The 18,452-nt window shown below is 43.1% G+C and overlaps 3 protein-coding genes across 5 annotated transcripts in view; all 3 read right to left on the bottom strand.

Annotated features, from left to right (window-relative positions):
- Window positions 1-2,073: 2,073 nt before the first annotated feature.
- ube2v2 (ubiquitin-conjugating enzyme E2 variant 2) lies at window positions 2,074-8,498 on the bottom strand. Its single transcript, XM_061796380.1, has 4 exons — window positions 8,341-8,498; window positions 4,115-4,266; window positions 2,938-3,063; window positions 2,074-2,859 (listed from the first exon to the last, which is right to left on the bottom strand). Exons 1-4 carry the CDS (start codon window positions 8,354-8,356, stop codon window positions 2,713-2,715), a joined length of 441 nt encoding a protein of 146 aa, XP_061652364.1. The 5' UTR covers window positions 8,357-8,498; the 3' UTR covers window positions 2,074-2,712.
- A 255-nt stretch (window positions 8,499-8,753) lies between these two features.
- On the bottom strand, window positions 8,754-18,164 carry mcm4 (minichromosome maintenance complex component 4). 3 transcript variants are annotated; one of them, XM_061796376.1, is made up of 17 exons: window positions 18,047-18,164; window positions 16,948-17,027; window positions 16,712-16,873; window positions 16,499-16,638; window positions 16,317-16,418; window positions 15,354-15,449; window positions 15,183-15,278; window positions 14,612-14,750; window positions 14,288-14,508; window positions 14,081-14,201; window positions 13,164-13,423; window positions 12,035-12,400; window positions 11,835-11,962; window positions 11,016-11,223; window positions 10,536-10,764; window positions 9,177-9,310; window positions 8,754-9,100 (listed from the first exon to the last, which is right to left on the bottom strand). In XM_061796376.1, exons 2-17 carry the CDS (start codon window positions 17,006-17,008, stop codon window positions 9,005-9,007), a joined length of 2,559 nt encoding a protein of 852 aa, XP_061652360.1. In that variant the 5' UTR covers window positions 17,009-17,027; window positions 18,047-18,164; the 3' UTR covers window positions 8,754-9,004. The 3 variants fall into 3 exon arrangements, with proteins under 3 accessions (XP_061652360.1, XP_061652362.1, XP_061652361.1); XM_061796378.1 differs by having other exon boundaries at window positions 16,948-17,022; XM_061796377.1 differs by having other exon boundaries at window positions 17,987-18,084.
- Window positions 18,062-18,452, bottom strand: part of spidr (scaffold protein involved in DNA repair) — a 49,157-nt gene continuing 48,766 nt past the window's right edge. The window contains exon 21 of the mRNA XM_061796369.1: window positions 18,062-18,174. The gene's annotated coding sequence lies outside the window, so the exon portion shown is untranslated. The remainder of the gene's footprint in view (window positions 18,175-18,452) is intronic.

The following is an 18,452-nucleotide window of genomic DNA, read 5'->3' as shown; positions in this document are numbered from 1 at the left end:
CATGACTTCTTCAAAGAGCGAAGGAAGAGGAGGCGTAAACAAGTGAAAAAGGATTTAGAGTAGCCGTCCAGATACTTGATGTCGGTTCTCCAAAGTCCAAATCCTGCCTTTGCGTCGACCACGGAGGGGAGCGAGGTCATCCTCCGCGGCAAAACACTGACTCACTTCACACCCACGCTAAGTGAAATAGAGTACACACAATGCTACTGACAACACATGCCTGCAATGTAGCGTCCTCCTGCAGCAAAAGTGCCCAACATGTCACTTTGCTTAAGCGTGACAGCGCGCACTCAAGCAGCCTGTGAGCGTCACACACACGCCACTCAAGGCCTGGGTGGAGGAAGAGCGCCCTCTGGGGTACCAGTTAAGATGACAGGTCAGGAGGGCAGGAGCCCCAGCACCAAAACAAAAAAATGCAAGGCTCACAACAGGCTCGTATTATCTGCTCATGTAACTGGGCTTGTGACTCATTATTATTATTTGATCAAACATACCGAGACAGCGTGCCCACATGTTTGACTACAAGTCATACTTCTTGTGATTCAATTAAGCATTCATTCCTATTTTAATGCGAGGGGTGGGGTGGGGTGGGGGCAATCATCATCATCACAGCCCAGAGTCACATGCCTCTTCCAGACTTGAGACAAGAAAAGTTGGCCCATTTTTAAGACTCAAAGACACATCACAACCCCTTTTACAATCTGTAAAAGCCGATATACAGGGAGTCCTCTGTTTACCTACGGCCCCGAACGCGCTGAAGACTACCATAAACCTACGGAAACGTCAAGTAGGTAAACGTGGACTGTCCCGACACGGGATTTAAAAAAATGAATACAATTATGTCAGCACGTGCACGCTACTTTGGAGAGTTCTAGTTGTGGGGGTGGTGCAGAACCTAAACCCTGCGATAAAGGATGGATCACTGCAGTAATAAAGTCAGAATTACAATAAAGATTTGTATGAAAAACACTTGCAAGTCATAAATATAAAACAATCATCAAAAACAGTAAGGATAAAGGTTAACAACACTAGGGAGAGGGCTCATGACAAATAAAATAATAATAATAATTTGTCGTAATAGTAAAATTTACGCCCCCACTAATTTGTTTGATAGCTGCCTATAGAACTAGTTTACACAATATATCACCAACCATGATCTCAAAACTGTTCAGCATAATTTCAAACATCATATATTACCGCTAAAAATAAATGGCAAAAAAAAAAAGCTCTGTCACTTCCACTAACAACCCAGGCTAAACTTCTCCCTGGTATCCAAAGCTTGTATGAAAGTCTAGATGTAGCACTTAAAAATACTCGAATAGACATCAATTGCTGTAGCAACTGCTTTCCTATTTAGACAGCGACATCATGTGACATTTGGAATGTTTTGAGAACACTTGCATATAGGTGAATTTGTGAACAGTAAACCGCGATCCCCTGTATAAAGGCTGGATCTACCTTTAGGGATCTGCCTGAAAGAGGCTTCGCAGGCTAGCTTACAAGGACACCTTGAGATAGTTTGCAAGAAGCATTATCCATCATGACAGTTTCTTTGCTGTTAAATGCCACACAGAATCGATGAAAACATCAATGAGGATTTGACTGATGTTGAATCAATGCGGTGGTGCTGTATTAAAAAGATATCTTCGTAAAAACAAAACAAGGTTAACCCCGAAGGTTTATTTTCCTGACTGATAAACTTGATAAATTACAATACCTTCAGATTTTTAAGGCAGAAAATGTTTGACGCAAGTGAGCTCTGGTAAGAACAAATATCTTGGCAGACAAAGAACACATTTTGCCTTGATTTGAGATATTCAATCTTGATTGGATTTCAGTTTTTGCAGTGTGGTGAGCTGGCTATCCCGTTACAATAACACTTTTCGGATCATTTAGAGTCTTCGCTGAATCTAATATACATGTTCTAGGACCGCAGCAGGAAGCTGCGCAAAAACCTACGCACCAACAGGGAGAACACGGAAACAGCACACAGAACCCAGAACCTCTTGACTGTGACGCTGACATACTAACCACTTGGTAAGCAAACAAGAAAAACAAAATAGTTCAAAAGCATTTGGGACATTGCGCGTTTTTCGCAGTGATTTTTTATTTCAGTAAAATCACAAGTTCGTACACCTGCCATTTTCACTAGACGTTAAATGCAAGTTGTTTTTTTTCCGGAACAGAACAGGCTTCAACGTCTGTTACATGTCAAAGAGAAAAAGCTCGAAAACAGAAACATTGGTATTGTGTCAAATACATAATATATATTCATATATTTATTTTAAAAAAAAATCTCTCACCTCATGACACTACTTGGAGACTACAGTCACAGTTCTGTATGGAGCCATCTGCATGTTGAATGTCAAAAAACAACAGAAAAAAAGTGTCTTCTCGTTGGGCCCTTGGGTGTACACACAACTTCAGTGATCAGTCGTCGGGAAAACAGAAAGCAGCACTTTTGCTGGTACAACTTGAACATAATAGTCACTTCAATAACTGCTCTTGTTGGCATCTTTTATGCTGAACTGCAGTGGGCATTTAATTTTTTTTGAAAGAGCCAGGCCATAATACGAGAGTCCAAACCTGCACTTGCATGGACAATACTGATGATGTGCAATGTTTCTTTCTTTTGTTTTCTTGTTTCTTTTTGTTGACATGATATTTCTACGTTGGCTTTTTAAGACAGAGGGTCAAAACAATCCATGGTGATTAAGTACTGTAGTTTTGTCCTTCTGGTGGCTGCGGAAGCTTCATATTTTCTTTTGACATCATTAGACGCCTTAACTCTTGAAGGACAATTTTAATGTTATAAGAATTCTGCCATTTGGCTAATACTGGTATGCTACGCGAGTCCACCTGCGAGACAAACAAACAGTTAACAGGTCATGCCGGTGAACAAACGCAGCATCGGAAACATGACAAGAGCACGCTTACCGTCCCGTTGGAATTATTTATCCCGTTCATGGTGATTTTTGTTACAAATCTAACAGTTGGGGCCGTTTCTGGGTATTTGGGTCCGCATTCCACTTTCAGGCTGTATATTCTGTTCTCGTAATTGGTCTGAAAAGACAGGAGAGTAAAACTCGATTTACTTTTTATTGTGGGGGATACGCTGCAGACCTGAAGGTGAAAATTTGTGATATAGACACACTGTGTGTGTGTGTGTATATATTTTTTTTTGATGTAGTGGTTTTACCACGCCACCCCCCACACACACTTTAAACACATTTTAAACATATTTGAACACACCATCAGGCAGAGTATAGGAAATACTCTTTGTATTGTGTTAAATACAAACCCCAATTCCAATGAATTTGAGACATTGTGTAAAACGTACGATTTGCAAAACCTTTTCAACCTACTGTATATTCAGTTTGATACACTACAAATACAAGATATTTAATTTTCAAACTGATTAACATTGTTTTTTGCAAGAATTCTGTCATTTTAAATTGGATGTATGCAATAGGTTCCCCAAAAAGCTGGCACACGGGCAACAAAAGACTGGGAAAACTAAGGAACGTTCAAAAAAGACCTGTTTGGAACATTCCGCAGGTGACCGGGTTAAATGGAAACAGGTGTCATGATTGGGGATAAAAGGAGCATCCCCGAAAGGCTCAGTTGTCCACAAGCAAGGATGGGGCGAGGTTCACCACTTTGTGAACAACTGCTTGGGTAAATAGTCCAACAGTTTAAGAACAACGTTTCTCAATGTACAATTGCGAGGAATTTCAGGATTTCATCACCTACGGTCCATAATGTTACCAAAAGATTCAGAGAATCTGGAGAAATCTCTGCACGTAAGCGGCAAGGTCGAAAATCAATATGGAATGCCTGTTACCTTCGATCCTTCAGGCGGCACTGCTGCATTAAAACTGGCATCATTGTGTAAATGACATTATCGCATTGGCTCAGGAACATTTCAGAAAACCTTTGTCAGTTACACAGTTGGTTGCTACATCTACAAATGCAAGTTAAAACCCATAAAAAACGATCCCCTGAAAAAAATGTGTCGCAGGGGGCTGAACAATGAACCGCAAAATATTGTGGGTAACACTGTACCGCCATTAGATGGTACTGGGGAGGCCCACGTTGAGGCGCAAGTTCTTACTCTGACAGGCCCGATGATCATGGCGGTCCACTGTGTGAGAGTCATGTCGTCGTCGTTCTCCAATCCCCAGCTAACCGTGCCGTCGCCGTCACCTTTCTGCCCCTCTTCCAGCTCCTCCAACAAGCGGAAGTTTCGTGGGACCTTAATAACTCCTGCAACAACCAACAGCAGCACATTGTAATAGATATCAACACAACGTTTCAATAGCAGATTTATGGGGTCCAGTAACACTTTAAAATGTTATTTGGGAAAAAAATTTAATCATTTAAAAAACAAAGCCCTGGTGGTAGTGTTTAGAGGCAAAAACATGAGAACTCTGTCGACGTCCAAATATCTTTGGACCTGACTGTACACGCGGGAAAGAATAAGTAACTTTGACTAACAACTCAGGGACTAGTAGCTTCTCCCTGACATACAACTGCTTATCTCTCAGTCCAGATGTATCACTTCAACAGACTTCCTTGAGACTCCTTCCATCCACTTGCTAATTAGAGTAGCAGATCAGTGCATGTGGCGCATGCATTGTACACAGACAAATATCGTCATCCCCACGTGTACAACTTTGCCAAACGTTGAAGTACGTGGAAGCTAGCCCTCGAAAGCTAATGGTGGTATGGTTGTTTAGCTAATGCGAATCAGAGCAAACACCACAGCTCTGCTTAGCTTTAGGCTTTGACATGATTGCGCTGCAGGTTGTCCAGCCGTCGCTTGGAACTGGCAGATCTTCGCTCAGCCTGGCTGCCAAGTCATGGATAGAGCAAATTGGTGTGTGGGTGGTATTGTGTAAATTAGCTCACAGACACATTCTCAGAAATAGGCTGAAAACTTAACATTTGATGGGTAGGCAACTATTTATACATACAGTGGTTACGGAAAGTATTCAGACCCCCTTAACATTTTCACTTTGTTATATTGCAGCCATTTGCTAAAACCATTTAAGTTAATTTTGTTCCCTCATTAATGTACACACAGCACCCCATATTGACAGAAAAAAATTGAAAAACTCTTGTAATGCACTCAACACAATGAATTGACAATCAACTCCCCACAATTGATCAAGTGATTACTATGCACATCCATAGTTTTAGCGTAAACACTTAAGAGCGTCTTAATGCATATTGACAAACAGCATTACCATGGACATGCTTATGAATCTCAGCCGCTTGCAAAGAGCTACGCCATAGGGAGCACAACGAGCCTTGACTGCTGATTTTTTATTTATTTTTTTAAACAAATGATTGAGGGTAATGGCCGCTCTTTTTCTGGCCGGAGTGGTAACAGCCGCCTAGTTAATAACAGTCCTACAGAGCAGTCAATCAAAGTGTCACAAGAAGGGGTGTTCAACACATGGAAAATGTTCTTTAAGAAACTTTGGCACTAATCGCAGCAGCCTGACAGTCGCTTGCTCTGTTGCAAATGATGAAGGCGTGGAAAGTGTCCAGCACTTAAGACAAATCTATTGCTTCTCATAATAGTTGTCTTCACCACCATTTTACAGCAGTGGGGGAAACCATTTGAATTGTCCTCACCCTCCATTTTAACTCTTCTGCCAACTAAGTCACATACCACCTTGATTTCTTTCTTTATTTTTTAAATCATCCATCCCATCCATTTGAGCCGCTTATCCTCACAAGGGTTGTGGAATTTTTTTTAAATCAATAAAGGACCAACTTGAGGGAAAATAGAGTGCACTATTGCTGCCACTGTTGATCCACTCTCAAGCATTTTGCTGTCCACAGAAGCACAACATGTCAGCTATGGGAAGTGAAGCTCCATCAAGACTTCTGTGCAGTGTTTCCCACTACATTGCGGCTCACCTAGTGTTGCCCCGCTATATTGCTGATTTAACTAGGTTACATATAAATTTAAGTTCATATGAATACTGGAAGGTATTGAAAACTACAATTGATTAAAATGTAGTAAAAAGTCAAGATTGAACTACAATAATGAACATTTAAGCAGTCTAGTAGAATTTTCATTCTCTTGGGTTCCGACTGGCCGCTGATAACATGAAATATTTCCAAATAGAGCACTTTCAGTTTTGTTGTAAGCCCTAAAGTGTCCTGGATCTCTGAAGGCTTGGATGATCCTAGACCATTAAGTGCCAGTTAAAATTCCTGGACACACTTTGGGAACGACAAAGTTACGTGGCTATTGAATTAGGAAATGCTTAATTTCTGGTTTCCTCACTTTCAACTTAACAGTCAGAAATGACTGCCACCTAGTGGTATTCACAGTACTTATCAATACTGTCCAGTATTTTCAATAATTTTATGCTTGCAAAATGTTTGTATTCAAATATGTTTAAAAAGTGTGTTTTAATAGTAAAACTATTTTTTAAAATGTTTTTAAATGGTCTCTCTATAGCACAAAATTTCGTATCCCATAAACGGGCGCTCAATGTATAGCCTTTCACCGAGTTTCCGCAAAATTTGGTCATCAGTTAGTACTCACTCAGTATTTATACACCTATGTCTGAGTTTTGTCACTTGAGTGTCTGGTGTGCTGCCTCTGTTGCAGCTATGGTAAATTTGTGGACTGGACTCCAGAAAAAGGGTGGACATGATGATAGACCCAGGTTCAAAGGGTTCTTCTCAGTTTATGAATTGGTGTGTAATGAATGCGTTTTGTGCAGCGGCATAAGAAGGTTGGGCACCCAAAGACGATACCATGATGGCTCTGGTTCCTAGACATCCAAAAAGTACTTGTTCGAATAACAGTGCAAATTTTGGTTACTCATTTCGGTGCCACTTAATACACTTGGAGGATTGCAACCCACAAACCTGGGGCAGGTATGTCTTGGCTTGCTAAAATTCAGAAACTAAAGTATGGCTTAATTTTGCCTGCAAAGATTCTGCGACTTTAAACAAATGCAAAAGTGACAATCGGTTGGTCTAGTTGCAGGGACTGTCAGCCAAATGAATCGCCTCAACTCACTTCAAACTGCTTCATATGCACCAAGATGCCACAAGGTGGCGCCAGAACATTACTATTATAAATAGTGAATGAGTGAGCATATCAGCGAATAACAGAGGATACATTCCTAACAAAAAAAACGGAAAATAGGTGAAACCTGCAATTTCGCGAATGAGGACCGACAAATATGCAATTATGGTTTTGCACCAGTATGGAGAAAATAAATACTCAACCCTAGTTGTCACATAGCACAATATACAATTTCCTTGTTTTTAATTTGTAACATAAGTGTTTTTCATACAAATATTTCCTGGACTGACTGACTTGAATACTGCGTTAGCATCGGTTAGTGATAGACCACGGAACGTTCAGAGCACTGTAATATTTTGGGCGTACCCCATTGCTATTTTCATCCCATGTTATTTACGCATGAGAAATATAACACCTGGCTATGCTAAACAGGAAGCTGTGTCTCACGAATACGCTAAAAATACGGTTCGTTTTCACAGAAAAGTAAAGTAAGCGTTTTAACAGAAAGCGTTGGTGATTTAAAATTATTACAGGGTTACTTTGAGGCAGCCACGCTTCCTCGCAAAAGGACGGGCTCCGACTATTTGCTGAAACGCAGCATGGCAACACCAGACACTATCAGTGACAACTACTATATTATGATTATTAGACCATCATTTTAAACTAAACAAAGGCATGTGAAAAGATTTCACGAAGGCTAATAAAAATGTCGATAGAAATGCAAAGGAGAGTAGCCGTCGCTAGCATCGTTGAAATAAATATACGGCACATAGCAGGGGGCGCTAACAAGCTAACCCCATTAGTCCATTGTGACCACAATATAAAAAGAACACATTATTCCTTGCAGCTAATGAAGAACAACACGCTGGCTATATTATTGCGGCTAGGCTAGTTGGAGTTAGCACCGAGACGACAGTCAATAGAATCAACGTCGCGGGCTCCGAATGCTACCGTCGATTTTAGCAGGCATTCGTTACGCTCATGTCGTTTATTTAAAAAAACGTCACTGCCTTCGTACTTTGTCTGTTTTCTAAGCGAGACGCATTCATGTGTTATTCGGTCTTGCCACAACCCCTCGGCTACTAGTTAGCAACACACTAGCTAAACACATTACATAGCGATTTTTACCAGTTTTTTTTGTTCTGTTTTTTTAAAACATTTTTTTTCCCTGAGCCTCGGAGCAGAACCAAAGCGGGGCTAGAGGTGGCTGGAAGCCCGGGTTCGCCCGTGCCATTTTTATTTGTGAGCCGGTTAAATGCTAGTTTGTTTGGCACACAGACCTGAGGAGGCCGCCATCTTCTTCAAGCGAGTCCAGAAGCGCAGAGAAGTGTGACGTCACGACACAGCGGTGAAGCGAGTGCGACGTGACGAGAGCGACACTCCCTCGTCCTCCTCCTCCGCCGCCGCCGCCGCCGCTCCACACACAAACACACAACACACACCGCAGTTTCACTTTCATTCGATTGGTTCGAAATTGTTGCATGGTTCCGCTCCAAATACAGCCACAAAAAAAAAAAAAGTGTATTTATAACCTCAATTTGATACCATGTGTGTAAAATTTCACACATATAACACTATTTTTTTATTTGCATATTTCTGCCCCAAGCCTTGATTTGCAGTTTCACACCGTGTGGACCAATTCATGCAAAAATATAATCTACTGTGTTTGAAATAAGTCCACACTCTCATCAGCACCTTTTAATTGCTTTTGCTTTAATACAAAAAAATAAGAGCATTACTAAGAAATAGATGGTAGAGTAAACAAATGCAATTTCCAAGCATTGCGCTAAATGACTTTTTAAACCAAACTAAAGTGTCAGAAAAGTGAACACAATATTTTCAATACCCAGAAAAGACATTTCAATGATACACGCATTATTTATTTTTTTACGGTACAAAGAATACATATTTGAAATCAGACTGTACATGAAGTCAGGCGGCATCTCAGGCGAGGAGCCGGACCGTCTTTCCGGTGACCGTCAGGAAATCCTCGTCGGCGAGGGCCCTCAGCGCCTCGTCAAATAACTCCTTGGTCACAGCCTGGGAAGAAGAAAAACAAGATGTGTCATTTCTTTATGATTAAGTGGGGGGGGGGGGGGGGGGGGAAGATATTTACAGTTTCCGACTGTCCTCTGAGGTCGTCGAGCAGCTGCTGGTACTTGATGGCGAGCATCTTCCCCTTGGCCTGGATCAGTTTCTTGAGGGCCTGGGCCACCTCCTCCTTACGCTTTCGTGCCGTGGCGCTCATACCTGATTGCAAAAAAAAAAAAAAAAAAAAAAAATGAATGAATAAGGGGAGGAAAAAACAATCCCTATTAGGGACACCCACTAGGCATAGCGTTGTCTTAGTGATTGAATTTTTTGTTCCCATTCCCTTGATAGGAAGTTTAGCTGGAGCTATATTGACCAATTGTTTTATTGACCAGATTGACGGGGGAAAAAAACGGAATTGTGGAAATATTTGCTTATTTATTAAAAAAGAAAAACTGAAATATCACAGCCATAAATATTCAGACCCTTTGCTGTGATACTCGTATATTTAACTTGGGTGCTGTCCATTTCTTCTGATCATCCTTGAGATGGTTCTACACCTTAATTCACACACGTCCAGCTGTCCAAAGACCCTAAGCACACAGCTAAAATACCGAAGGAGTGGCTTCAGAACAACTCCGTGAATGTTTTTGAATGGCCCGGCCTGAGCCCTGACTTAAACCCAATTGAGCATCTCTGGAAATACCTGGAAATGGCTGCCCACCAACGTTCACCATCCAACCTGACAGAACTGGAGAGGATCTGCAAGGAGGAATGGCAGAGGATCCCAAATCCAAGGTGTGCAAAACTTGTTGCATCATTCCCCAAAAGGCTCATGGCTGTATTAGCTCAAAAGGGTGCTTCTACTAAATACTGAGCAAAGGGTCTGAATACTTATGGCTGTGTGATATTTCAGTTTTTCCTTTTTTTTAATAAATGAGCAAAAATTTCAACAACGTGGGGAAAAAAAAAACAATTTTAGCAAATGGCAGCAATATAAAGAGTGAAAAATTTAAGGGGGTCTGAATAATTTCCGTACCCACTGTAGATTTGGATATGTGGCATCATTTTTTTGTACTTTAACTTTTTATTTTGGAAGGTTTCTACTGCCTGTTTTTGTTCAAATTCTATGAACATTAACCAGTTGCAGCTGGGACTGACCAACGTTTGGTGAACAAAGGAGTTTGGATATTATGTAGTTGTGTTTTTGTGTGGTGACGGTTTCGATTTTAGAGGGTTTTAACGTCCTGCTTTTATTTACATTCCCTTGATAGAAAGCGCAGCTCGGTTTTTGTTGTGAACAAAGTATCTCGACTCGGATATTCAGTGACTGTTTTTAGTACTGTATGCTTTTCACTTGTGAGGAAAGGGTAGAGTGTTGTGTTGTTCTTCTGCTTACGGTGCACGAGAGTTAAGATTGCTAAAATGTGACTTTGTGGTCCACCTGTGGTGAGGATGGAGATGTCCACGAATCCCGTCCTGGGGTCGGTGGCCGACTGCTTGAGGGCCTCCCTGTGCAGCCTCTTGGCCTCCTCCACGTCGATGGTCTCCACCTTCTCGGAGAAGCGCACCTTGGCGTGGGCCTCGGCCAAGCGGATCAGAGATTCCAGTTGTCGGGGGTAGGCCGACACCATTCCCCTGCCGCTGCCGATCTTCCTCATGTCCACGTAGGCCTGAGGAAGAACGAACGACTATCATTGACTATATTTAGCATGTATTTTATTTTTTTATATTTTACTGTTTAATATAATTCTTGATCCTTTCCTCCAATTGTGAAAAAAAGGCTTACGTCTCCTTAAAAAAAAAAAGACTGCAGATAATCCTAGTTTATTTTGGAGGTTGGACAACCAAGTATGATTTCACACCATCAAGACTGTAACTAGGAGCAGAACGGGAAGCGAGACATAACGGCGGACTCTCGCACCTCAATGAGCGCCTGGCTGGCTTCCTCGTTGAGCCGCGGGGCGATGTAGGTGCGCGCGTACGCAATGTAGTCCTTGAGCACCGCCATGTCCAGCAACTCCTCCTCCATCTGCTCCTCGCTCTGGTAGTACAGCGACACCAGGTGGTGGGCTAGCCGACGGTCGTAGGCCTCGTCCTGCGGGTCCAGCATCAGGAAAATCAGGTCGAATCTGGCAGGGAGCAAAAAAAAAAAAAAGGCGGCACGTGGATTTGGCTGTTTTGTGACTATTCATAGTTCCTTGATCGTTCCCATTCCCTGAAAGGAAATTCAGGCATAGCATTGATTGACCATCTTTGTAAGAAAAGGATAGTCCGTCACGCTTGTAAGCGCCGTGACCGGTTGTAGTTTGGACTATCATTTGGTTATTCTGTGGCTTGATTTATCTTCAGTTCTCCACTTCCTGTTTTTGTACCCTTGTACCCTTGGCCTGGATGGGAAGCTCTGCCGGAAGTATTCAACTTCCTGTGAAGAAAGTGATATTTTCATGGCTTTTTTTGCGGGGGTTTTGATACTGGTTTTATGTATTTATTTAGCTTTTATTTCTTGATAGGAAGCAACAGCTATTCAACTTTTGGTGAACTAAAGGACATTCTTTGATGTGACCGGTTCTAATGTTGGTACTGGTTTTATCATTCAGTTTTTGTTTCATTTCCATTGCCTTGACAAGACTCACCTGGAGCCAGCATTGCTCCATTCCCATTAGCTTGACCACAGTTTAGCGAGGATTTGAATCCGTCCGTTTGTACAAAATGGCGGACGACCGTGGAAGCAACAACAAACCTGGAGAGCAACGTGTGAGGCAGCTGGATGTTCTCGATGGTAGTCTTCTTGGGGTTCCACTGCGACTCCACGGGATTGGCGGCGGCCAGCACGGCGGTGCGGGCGTTCAGCTGGCAAATGATTCCCGCCTGCGCTCCAACGAGGGGAAACGTGTTATGTCAGAGCGCAGCTTGACTCGACGGGCATCGAGGTCGGCGTACCTTGGCGATGGAGAGCGTCTGCTGCTCCATGACCTCGTGGAGCACGGAGCGCGTGCTGTCGCTCATTTTGTCGAACTCGTCGATGCAGCAGATGCCGTTGTCGCTCAGCACCAGCGCGCCGGTCTGCAGCACCAGCTGCCGCGTCTCCGGGTCCTTCATCACGTAAGCGGTGAGGCCCACGGCGCTGGAGCCCTTCCCAGACGTGTACTGGCCACGAGGCACCAGGTTGTACACGTACTGCAGCAGCTGAGACTTGCTGGTGCCCGGGTCGCCGCACAGCAGGATGTTGACCTCGGCGCGGAAGTTGCCGCGGCCCGTCTGGCTGAAGTCCTTGCGAGTGCCGCCGAAGAGCTGCAGAAGAATGCCCTGGGAGGGGGAATGAAAAGCTGTCAAGGATAGAAACTTTACAACAACCTAATCCTAAACAAGTCTGCAATTTAACTGAAGATCCGTCTGTCGAGTATCCCTGATTAATAGACACAATAACCACCCCAAAAATCCAGTGTCTGGAAGAAGAGCGTGCAACTCAGTTGGCGTGCGTGCGTGCGTGTTCCAGCTTATACATTTCGTTCGGCTGTATGCGTCAACGGCCAAGCGAGCAGCGATACACACCCATTTTCCATTACTTTTTACACCAGAAAGTCAAATTACAGTGTTTTACTCAATGTTTATTGGTCAAGGTTACGCGTATCGATAACTAACTCGGTGACTTCTACACTTTGTCTTTCGGAATAAGATTGTAACACATGAAGTGATAACTGTGTAAATGTTGCTAACTCAACAGGCAAGTGAACTCATTTGATTATTCATATTTATCCTGTCTCGACTCACCAATTTGTATTTGGTTATTCTTTCTCAGACTTGACGTGTGAAGGCCCCAATATATAGTTACATTTTGTTATGTGGTATTTTGTGTTTATATTTAAAACGAAAACTGTTCTTATCACCCTCCTGATATATTTATGGGGATTCACGACAGGGGTAACGTTTTATTTTATTCAATTATTTGAATTTGTCAAAACAGAAACGCCATATTTCACTTTGTATTTTCGTTATGAATGTTATAGTAACAGCGCATGTGGTTTGACTGACCTCAATAAATGGACCTTACACACACACACACACACACCTTTTTGATGTCCTCGTGCTCGTAGATGCTGGGTGCCAGGGCGGAGGCGAGGCGCTCGTAGACGTCGGGCTTGGCCGCGAGCTCCTTGAGAGTCCGCACGCGGTCCTCGGTGAACAGCTTCTGCTCGGCCTCGTCGTCCAGGCCGTGCAGGCGCTTCTCGTCCGTCTTGCGGAAGTGGATGGCGTCAATGTGGGTCTTGTACACTGCCTTCACGTTGCTCTGCAGCGGGTTGACTCGCATGGGCACCGCCCGGTAGATACCTGCGACCACGTGGCAGCGTTAGCGGAGGCTTCGGTACAAAGTATTATTTCTTATAATAATCGCACGTCAAAAAGAGCATGTTCGCATTTTCAATTTGTTGAATTTCAAAAGCATTTTTTTCCTCATAGGAAATCACATCAAGCAAATTCATCCATTCAAGGGTGAAATTGTCATACATGTATAAAGAGAAGTTAAACACTGTAAAATGTACCAACCAAAAGGACCACACCACAACCTTTGAAGACAATGGTTAAAAATGAGCAGTTTGTTGACAAACACTGTCATTTCCATTAGCCTCAATGCTTTCAGCAACACGCTATTGATGTTAGCATCTGAGGCTAAATGAGGGCAACCTCCACATTATTCCACAGGCTGCTGTCGTTTAATTTATGTCATTATGTACACACCTCGAATGTCCATATTTACAGTAATTGTCTATGCTTCCTCTGTAGTTTAGACTGATAGCGGGAGATTTTTGATTGTGTTTGTGGAGAAGCGATGACTAATTGGCGTCATTTTCATGACGAGGTGCATCCGATCTGTGCGTTCACGGCGCATATCCGATTTGTGACCGCGTTTGGAAGAGGCCTTATTTTAATCTGAAGATGTGTAATTGTGCCCCTCGAAGCATGCGGCCGTACAGAGTGGCGTCTCACCAGTGATGTTGACTCTGTCTCCGGGCTGCACTTTGTCCACCAGGTCGTTGTGCGCGTACACAACGGTGGTGTGCGGCGTCTGGCCCGCAGGCATGTCTTCGGGCGACTCTTGAATTTTGATCTGTTTGCGAGAGAAATAAGCGACAGATGCTGTGACCCCACCCACACGTGGCGTAAACAAATCTACCGGGGCGCTCGGCAGCCCACCATCTGCTTGTCGGAGAAGACCGAGCGGTTGTGAACGAGCGCCAGGCTGTGGGTGGTGTTGCAGTGGCGGCACACGGCCGGCTCGGCGATGCGCCCGCGGTCCACCTCCACGCGCGTGCTGAAGGAGCACACCTGGCACTGGAAGAAGGCCTCTTGCATCTCGGGGATGAGCTGCGAGGTGCGAATCACCATGCCGCTGACGGTGATCAGCTGGTCGATGTCTGCGAACGCAGAAGGCGCCGGTTCACCACGCCGATCCCACTCCAAATGTGCGGCGCGTTACGCGTGATGTCACAGCGGAGGCAGCCCGCAGGTCCCACTCACCTTCTGGGTTCAGGTTCCTCATGTTGCGGGTTTTCACAGCGCTGTAGGGCCGCACCTGGATCTGATATTCCAGGCTGGAGTCCTGGAAACGCTCGAAGAAGAGCTCGTTGACCGCCATGTCGAAGGTGGGGATAACTTCCTGTCAAAGATGACGCAGGATATTTACAAATGAACAGAAATTGCGGTACTGTATGGAAACAAACACTATTCAGCTTTGTAACACAGGGAAGACATTAAACAGAGACGTGTGCGTCCATGTGTTTAGTTTCCCCATCGAACCAGCTAAATATTCAGGCAGATACAATGAGTGAGAATTGAAAATGTAACCCCTTTTTTCAACCCTGGAAACCCCAATATTCCAATCAGAAAAATATTCAATTCAAGCGCCGGCAGAAAGAGCTCTGGCAACTAGAAATTTTTTATTTTCTATTTTAGTAAAGTTTTTGGTGCGGTTACACCCCTTTGTAGAAAAGTTAACCCCAGTTATCCAGTTGCATATATTTGAATATTCCTAAAATTCCTCGGCTCAACTCCACATGGAAAGGTTTAAACGTCGGCGGAGGAATCAAACCTGCGGGTAGCTGATGAGCTGCCTGTAGAGTTCCGCGTCGAAGGCTTGCACATGGCCGCAGCTGACGTTGAGCACGGGGTCTCCAACTACGCTGATCTGAGGACGGCCCAGACCAAAGAAATTTGTGACTGACACATTCTCTGATATAATAACAAAAACAGCAGATGTTACCTCTTCCAGCTTCTGCATGTAGAGAGGCTCGTTGAGATCCAAGCCGGCGTTCTCGTCGTCAGTGCAGGTGGGGTCGACGAACCTCTGCAGGAACCTCTGAAGAGCAAAATTCGTATATATCGGATTCTTTTGAGTCACTAATGGTGACTTCAGTGTCAGTAGCTTGTGTGCAGCCCCACTCAGTGACATCATGAATGTGTTGTCTGACTCTATATGCGCCATGAGAGTGACTGGCGACCAGTCCAGGGCGTACCACGCCTCTTGCCCAAAGTCAGCTGGGACGGACTCCAGTTACCCGCCACCCTTAACGAGCTGAGTGGTATGGAGAATAAATGGATGGACAGATTATTTTTATCACTGTGGAGAGTGTATCAAGATCTGCATAAAGATTGTAACTCATAATCTAATAGATACAAATTGAGACCAAATTATTCAAAACAAATTGCAATAACATAACCTAATAAAGAACCAAGTCCTGCCGTAAACAGCGAAAATCCACGAGGAACGGCTGTAGATGCTACAAAATGGGGGCAAATATGAAGCTGCTCAACATCTTTCCATGACACCAAGAAACCACAAGATGGTGCCAAAGTGATACTTTGATATTAGACAAAGATTTGGCCTGAGCACAGAAAGAACAAAAAGGTGACTTTTTCCAGACATGAGGATAGATTCCAAAAAATTATGGACAATAACCTCAAACTCCAAAATTACAATCACCAAATATATTTCACTCAAAAGAAATTAACAAATAAACTAATTTTAAAAATAAATTAATAACCCAAATGATAAATAAAAGTAATTACACCCATCAAAACAAGCATAAATATTAGTTTGCCTGAGTTGAGCCATTCATTTAATTGATGCAGCGACACACATTCCAAATGCGCCACCTGAGAGCAGAAATTTGGAATTGTCACTTGATCCGTGCAGTGAACCTCTGTCTGTTTTGTCAGCACACACCTGAAACTTCTCCTTGCAGGTGCCCACGTTGACGTCAGTCCCCCAGATGACCAGCCTCTGGCCCGCATTGGACTCGCTGGCGAGCACACCCTCACCGCTCGGCTGGGAGCAAACAAGAAAATCTAAGTAAAACGCGGTCGGAAGAGAACGTGTACTTGGACGGCCATTTGGGTCGGGTTTACCGGCTCAGATTGAAGCTCAACCTGAGGAGCCTTCCTCACTGAGCCCAGATCGGGACGCTGGCGGGCGGGGGTGCCCCGGATGCTACTCCGCGGCGTCCCGTACATGAGGGGTGAGCTCATGTCCACGTCATTGGGAAGAACTGTTTTTAAAAAAATAAATAAACGTTTTGGAGGTTCAAACAAGTGTCTTGACACTACACTCGCACAAGTCACCTGAAGCTCGAGGGCTGGAGAAGAGCGAAACGTCCTGCGGCCCTGCCGGGCTGAGCAGGTCGGTGGCGGGTGAGGTGGGCATGGGCATCAGGTCCCCCGCGGATGAGTCATGAGCCCTACGCCGCCGAGACGCTGGCGAGGGGGCGAGGCCATCGCTGCTGGCTACCGGATAAAATACAATACTATTACTCCTTCTACAAGTCACGCAGAGATATTTTTTTAAAAGTACAACGTACGTGTGGACGGGTTGGTGCTCCTCCCTCTTTTGCGACCGGGAGTTGACATTGGAGAAGACATTGTGGAGAGTGGATCTAGACTAGCATTATAAAATGCATTACTAAAATGTTAATTCCAAAAAATACAAGTATTAACAACTAACACAAAGTGAATTTCTTTTGCAGCCAACTCGAATACTGCGTATATAAGAAGATATTGTGGAGAGCGCATCGAGACATCGATTTAAAATAGACTGGTAGGGCTCAAATTTAACTGAAGCCAAAATTTTAACTGTAAAACACAAATGACTAAAAATAAGTTACCAAATATAAAACAATTAAGTAAAACAAATGTTTATCCTATTAGGTTAAAAACTAAAAATGTAGAAATGTTTATACAACACAAATAACCGAATGGATTAAAACAACAGTAATTTAAGACAATATAAAATACACGAGTGGCCTAATTTAAAAACTACATTTAATTCCAAAAATACTAATTCAATGAATAAACAAAATGATAAAAAATAAAGTGCCAAATTGTGTGGTGCGCCGATGACCAAAACAAATATTACTTTTTTTTGGTCATGAAATACCATGTTTTAACAGGAAATATACCACTAAGATTGATGTAATGTTTTTACAAAATAGATTTTCTTTTAAACTGCAATTAATTAGTTGTCATTACAGAGTGTCATCCAAACAAGGATAAAAAGTTGTAACACAAAAAAAAAATAATAATAACCTACGCATGATGGTTCATACCATTTTTTTTTTTTTTTTTTTACCCCACTTCGTATCTTATTCAATGACCCAATCAAATGAATTCAACATTAAAGATGATAGCATTGGAGATGGAGAAACAAATTCAATGGTAGCTCAGTAGGTGATCATGTGTTATGATGGGACTTTTCAATGCCGTAAGTAACATTTCCACCATTAGACGTGGCTCCACAGCAAACTGTCACCCGACAACCAGCTCTACCGTTACAACAAAAAAAGTGGACGAAAAATGACACAACATTCATGCCCAGTACTGATAACGTGTTTATCAACTTACTTGTGACATAAACGGAGTAGAATCGCACGAAAGTCACGAAAATGTGTTACTTCTTCTTACCGTTCTGCCAAAACGTCTGTGGGTTTGCTGCAGTGGCGCGAAACTGCCTGTGACGTACTTTTCGCGGGGAACTTTGGACCAATGGTGAGCCAGGATCCTTCTCTCGCTTCCGGTTGAATCTTCCACAACTGAGGGTGGGAATCGATTCGGAGACACGTCTATTGCAGTTTCAAAAGATTATTTAACCGTCCCGTTATATGTAAAATACAGTTTACGAATATATTTGACGTCTTAAATTGTTGTATTTAAGTGATTGTTACATTTAATATGTGGTCTTTGAAGGTTATGTTAATATGTGGATACCTCGCTCATATACCATATGGTTTCGTCCAAGCCAAGTCGCTCGAAAGCCGTAAAAATAACGATAATAAGAACTACATATATATATTTCTTTATATATTACATT

This window comes from Phyllopteryx taeniolatus, chromosome 14 (genome assembly GCF_024500385.1).
Source record: "Phyllopteryx taeniolatus isolate TA_2022b chromosome 14, UOR_Ptae_1.2, whole genome shotgun sequence".
In the NCBI taxonomy this organism is placed as follows: Eukaryota; Metazoa; Chordata; class Actinopteri; order Syngnathiformes; family Syngnathidae; genus Phyllopteryx; species Phyllopteryx taeniolatus.
Note: the sequence above shows the minus strand (reverse complement) of the source record. Positions and strands in the feature narration are given on the sequence as shown.

Bases quoted from the DNA above. Each gene is read 5' to 3' on its own strand.
- ube2v2 (XM_061796380.1), bottom strand. The intron at 3,064-4,114 runs GTAAGAACTTGC...CTGTCTTTTCAG, and splicing joins TGATCATCGGGCCTGTCAGA to ACCAATTACGAGAACAGAAT. The intron at 2,860-2,937 runs GTAAGCGTGCTC...TTTGTCTCGCAG, and splicing joins TAAATAATTCCAACGGGACG to GTGGACTCGCGTAGCATACC.
- mcm4 (XM_061796376.1), bottom strand. From the start codon at position 17,008: ATGTCTTCTCCAATGTCAACTCCCGGTCGCAAAAGAGGGAGGAGCACC. The intron at 14,509-14,611 runs GTGAGTGGGACC...CTGCGTTCGCAG, and splicing joins GAGGAACCTGAACCCAGAAG to ACATCGACCAGCTGATCACC. The intron at 11,963-12,034 runs GTACGCCGACCT...GTTGGAGCGCAG, and splicing joins AGACGCTCTCCATCGCCAAG to GCGGGAATCATTTGCCAGCT.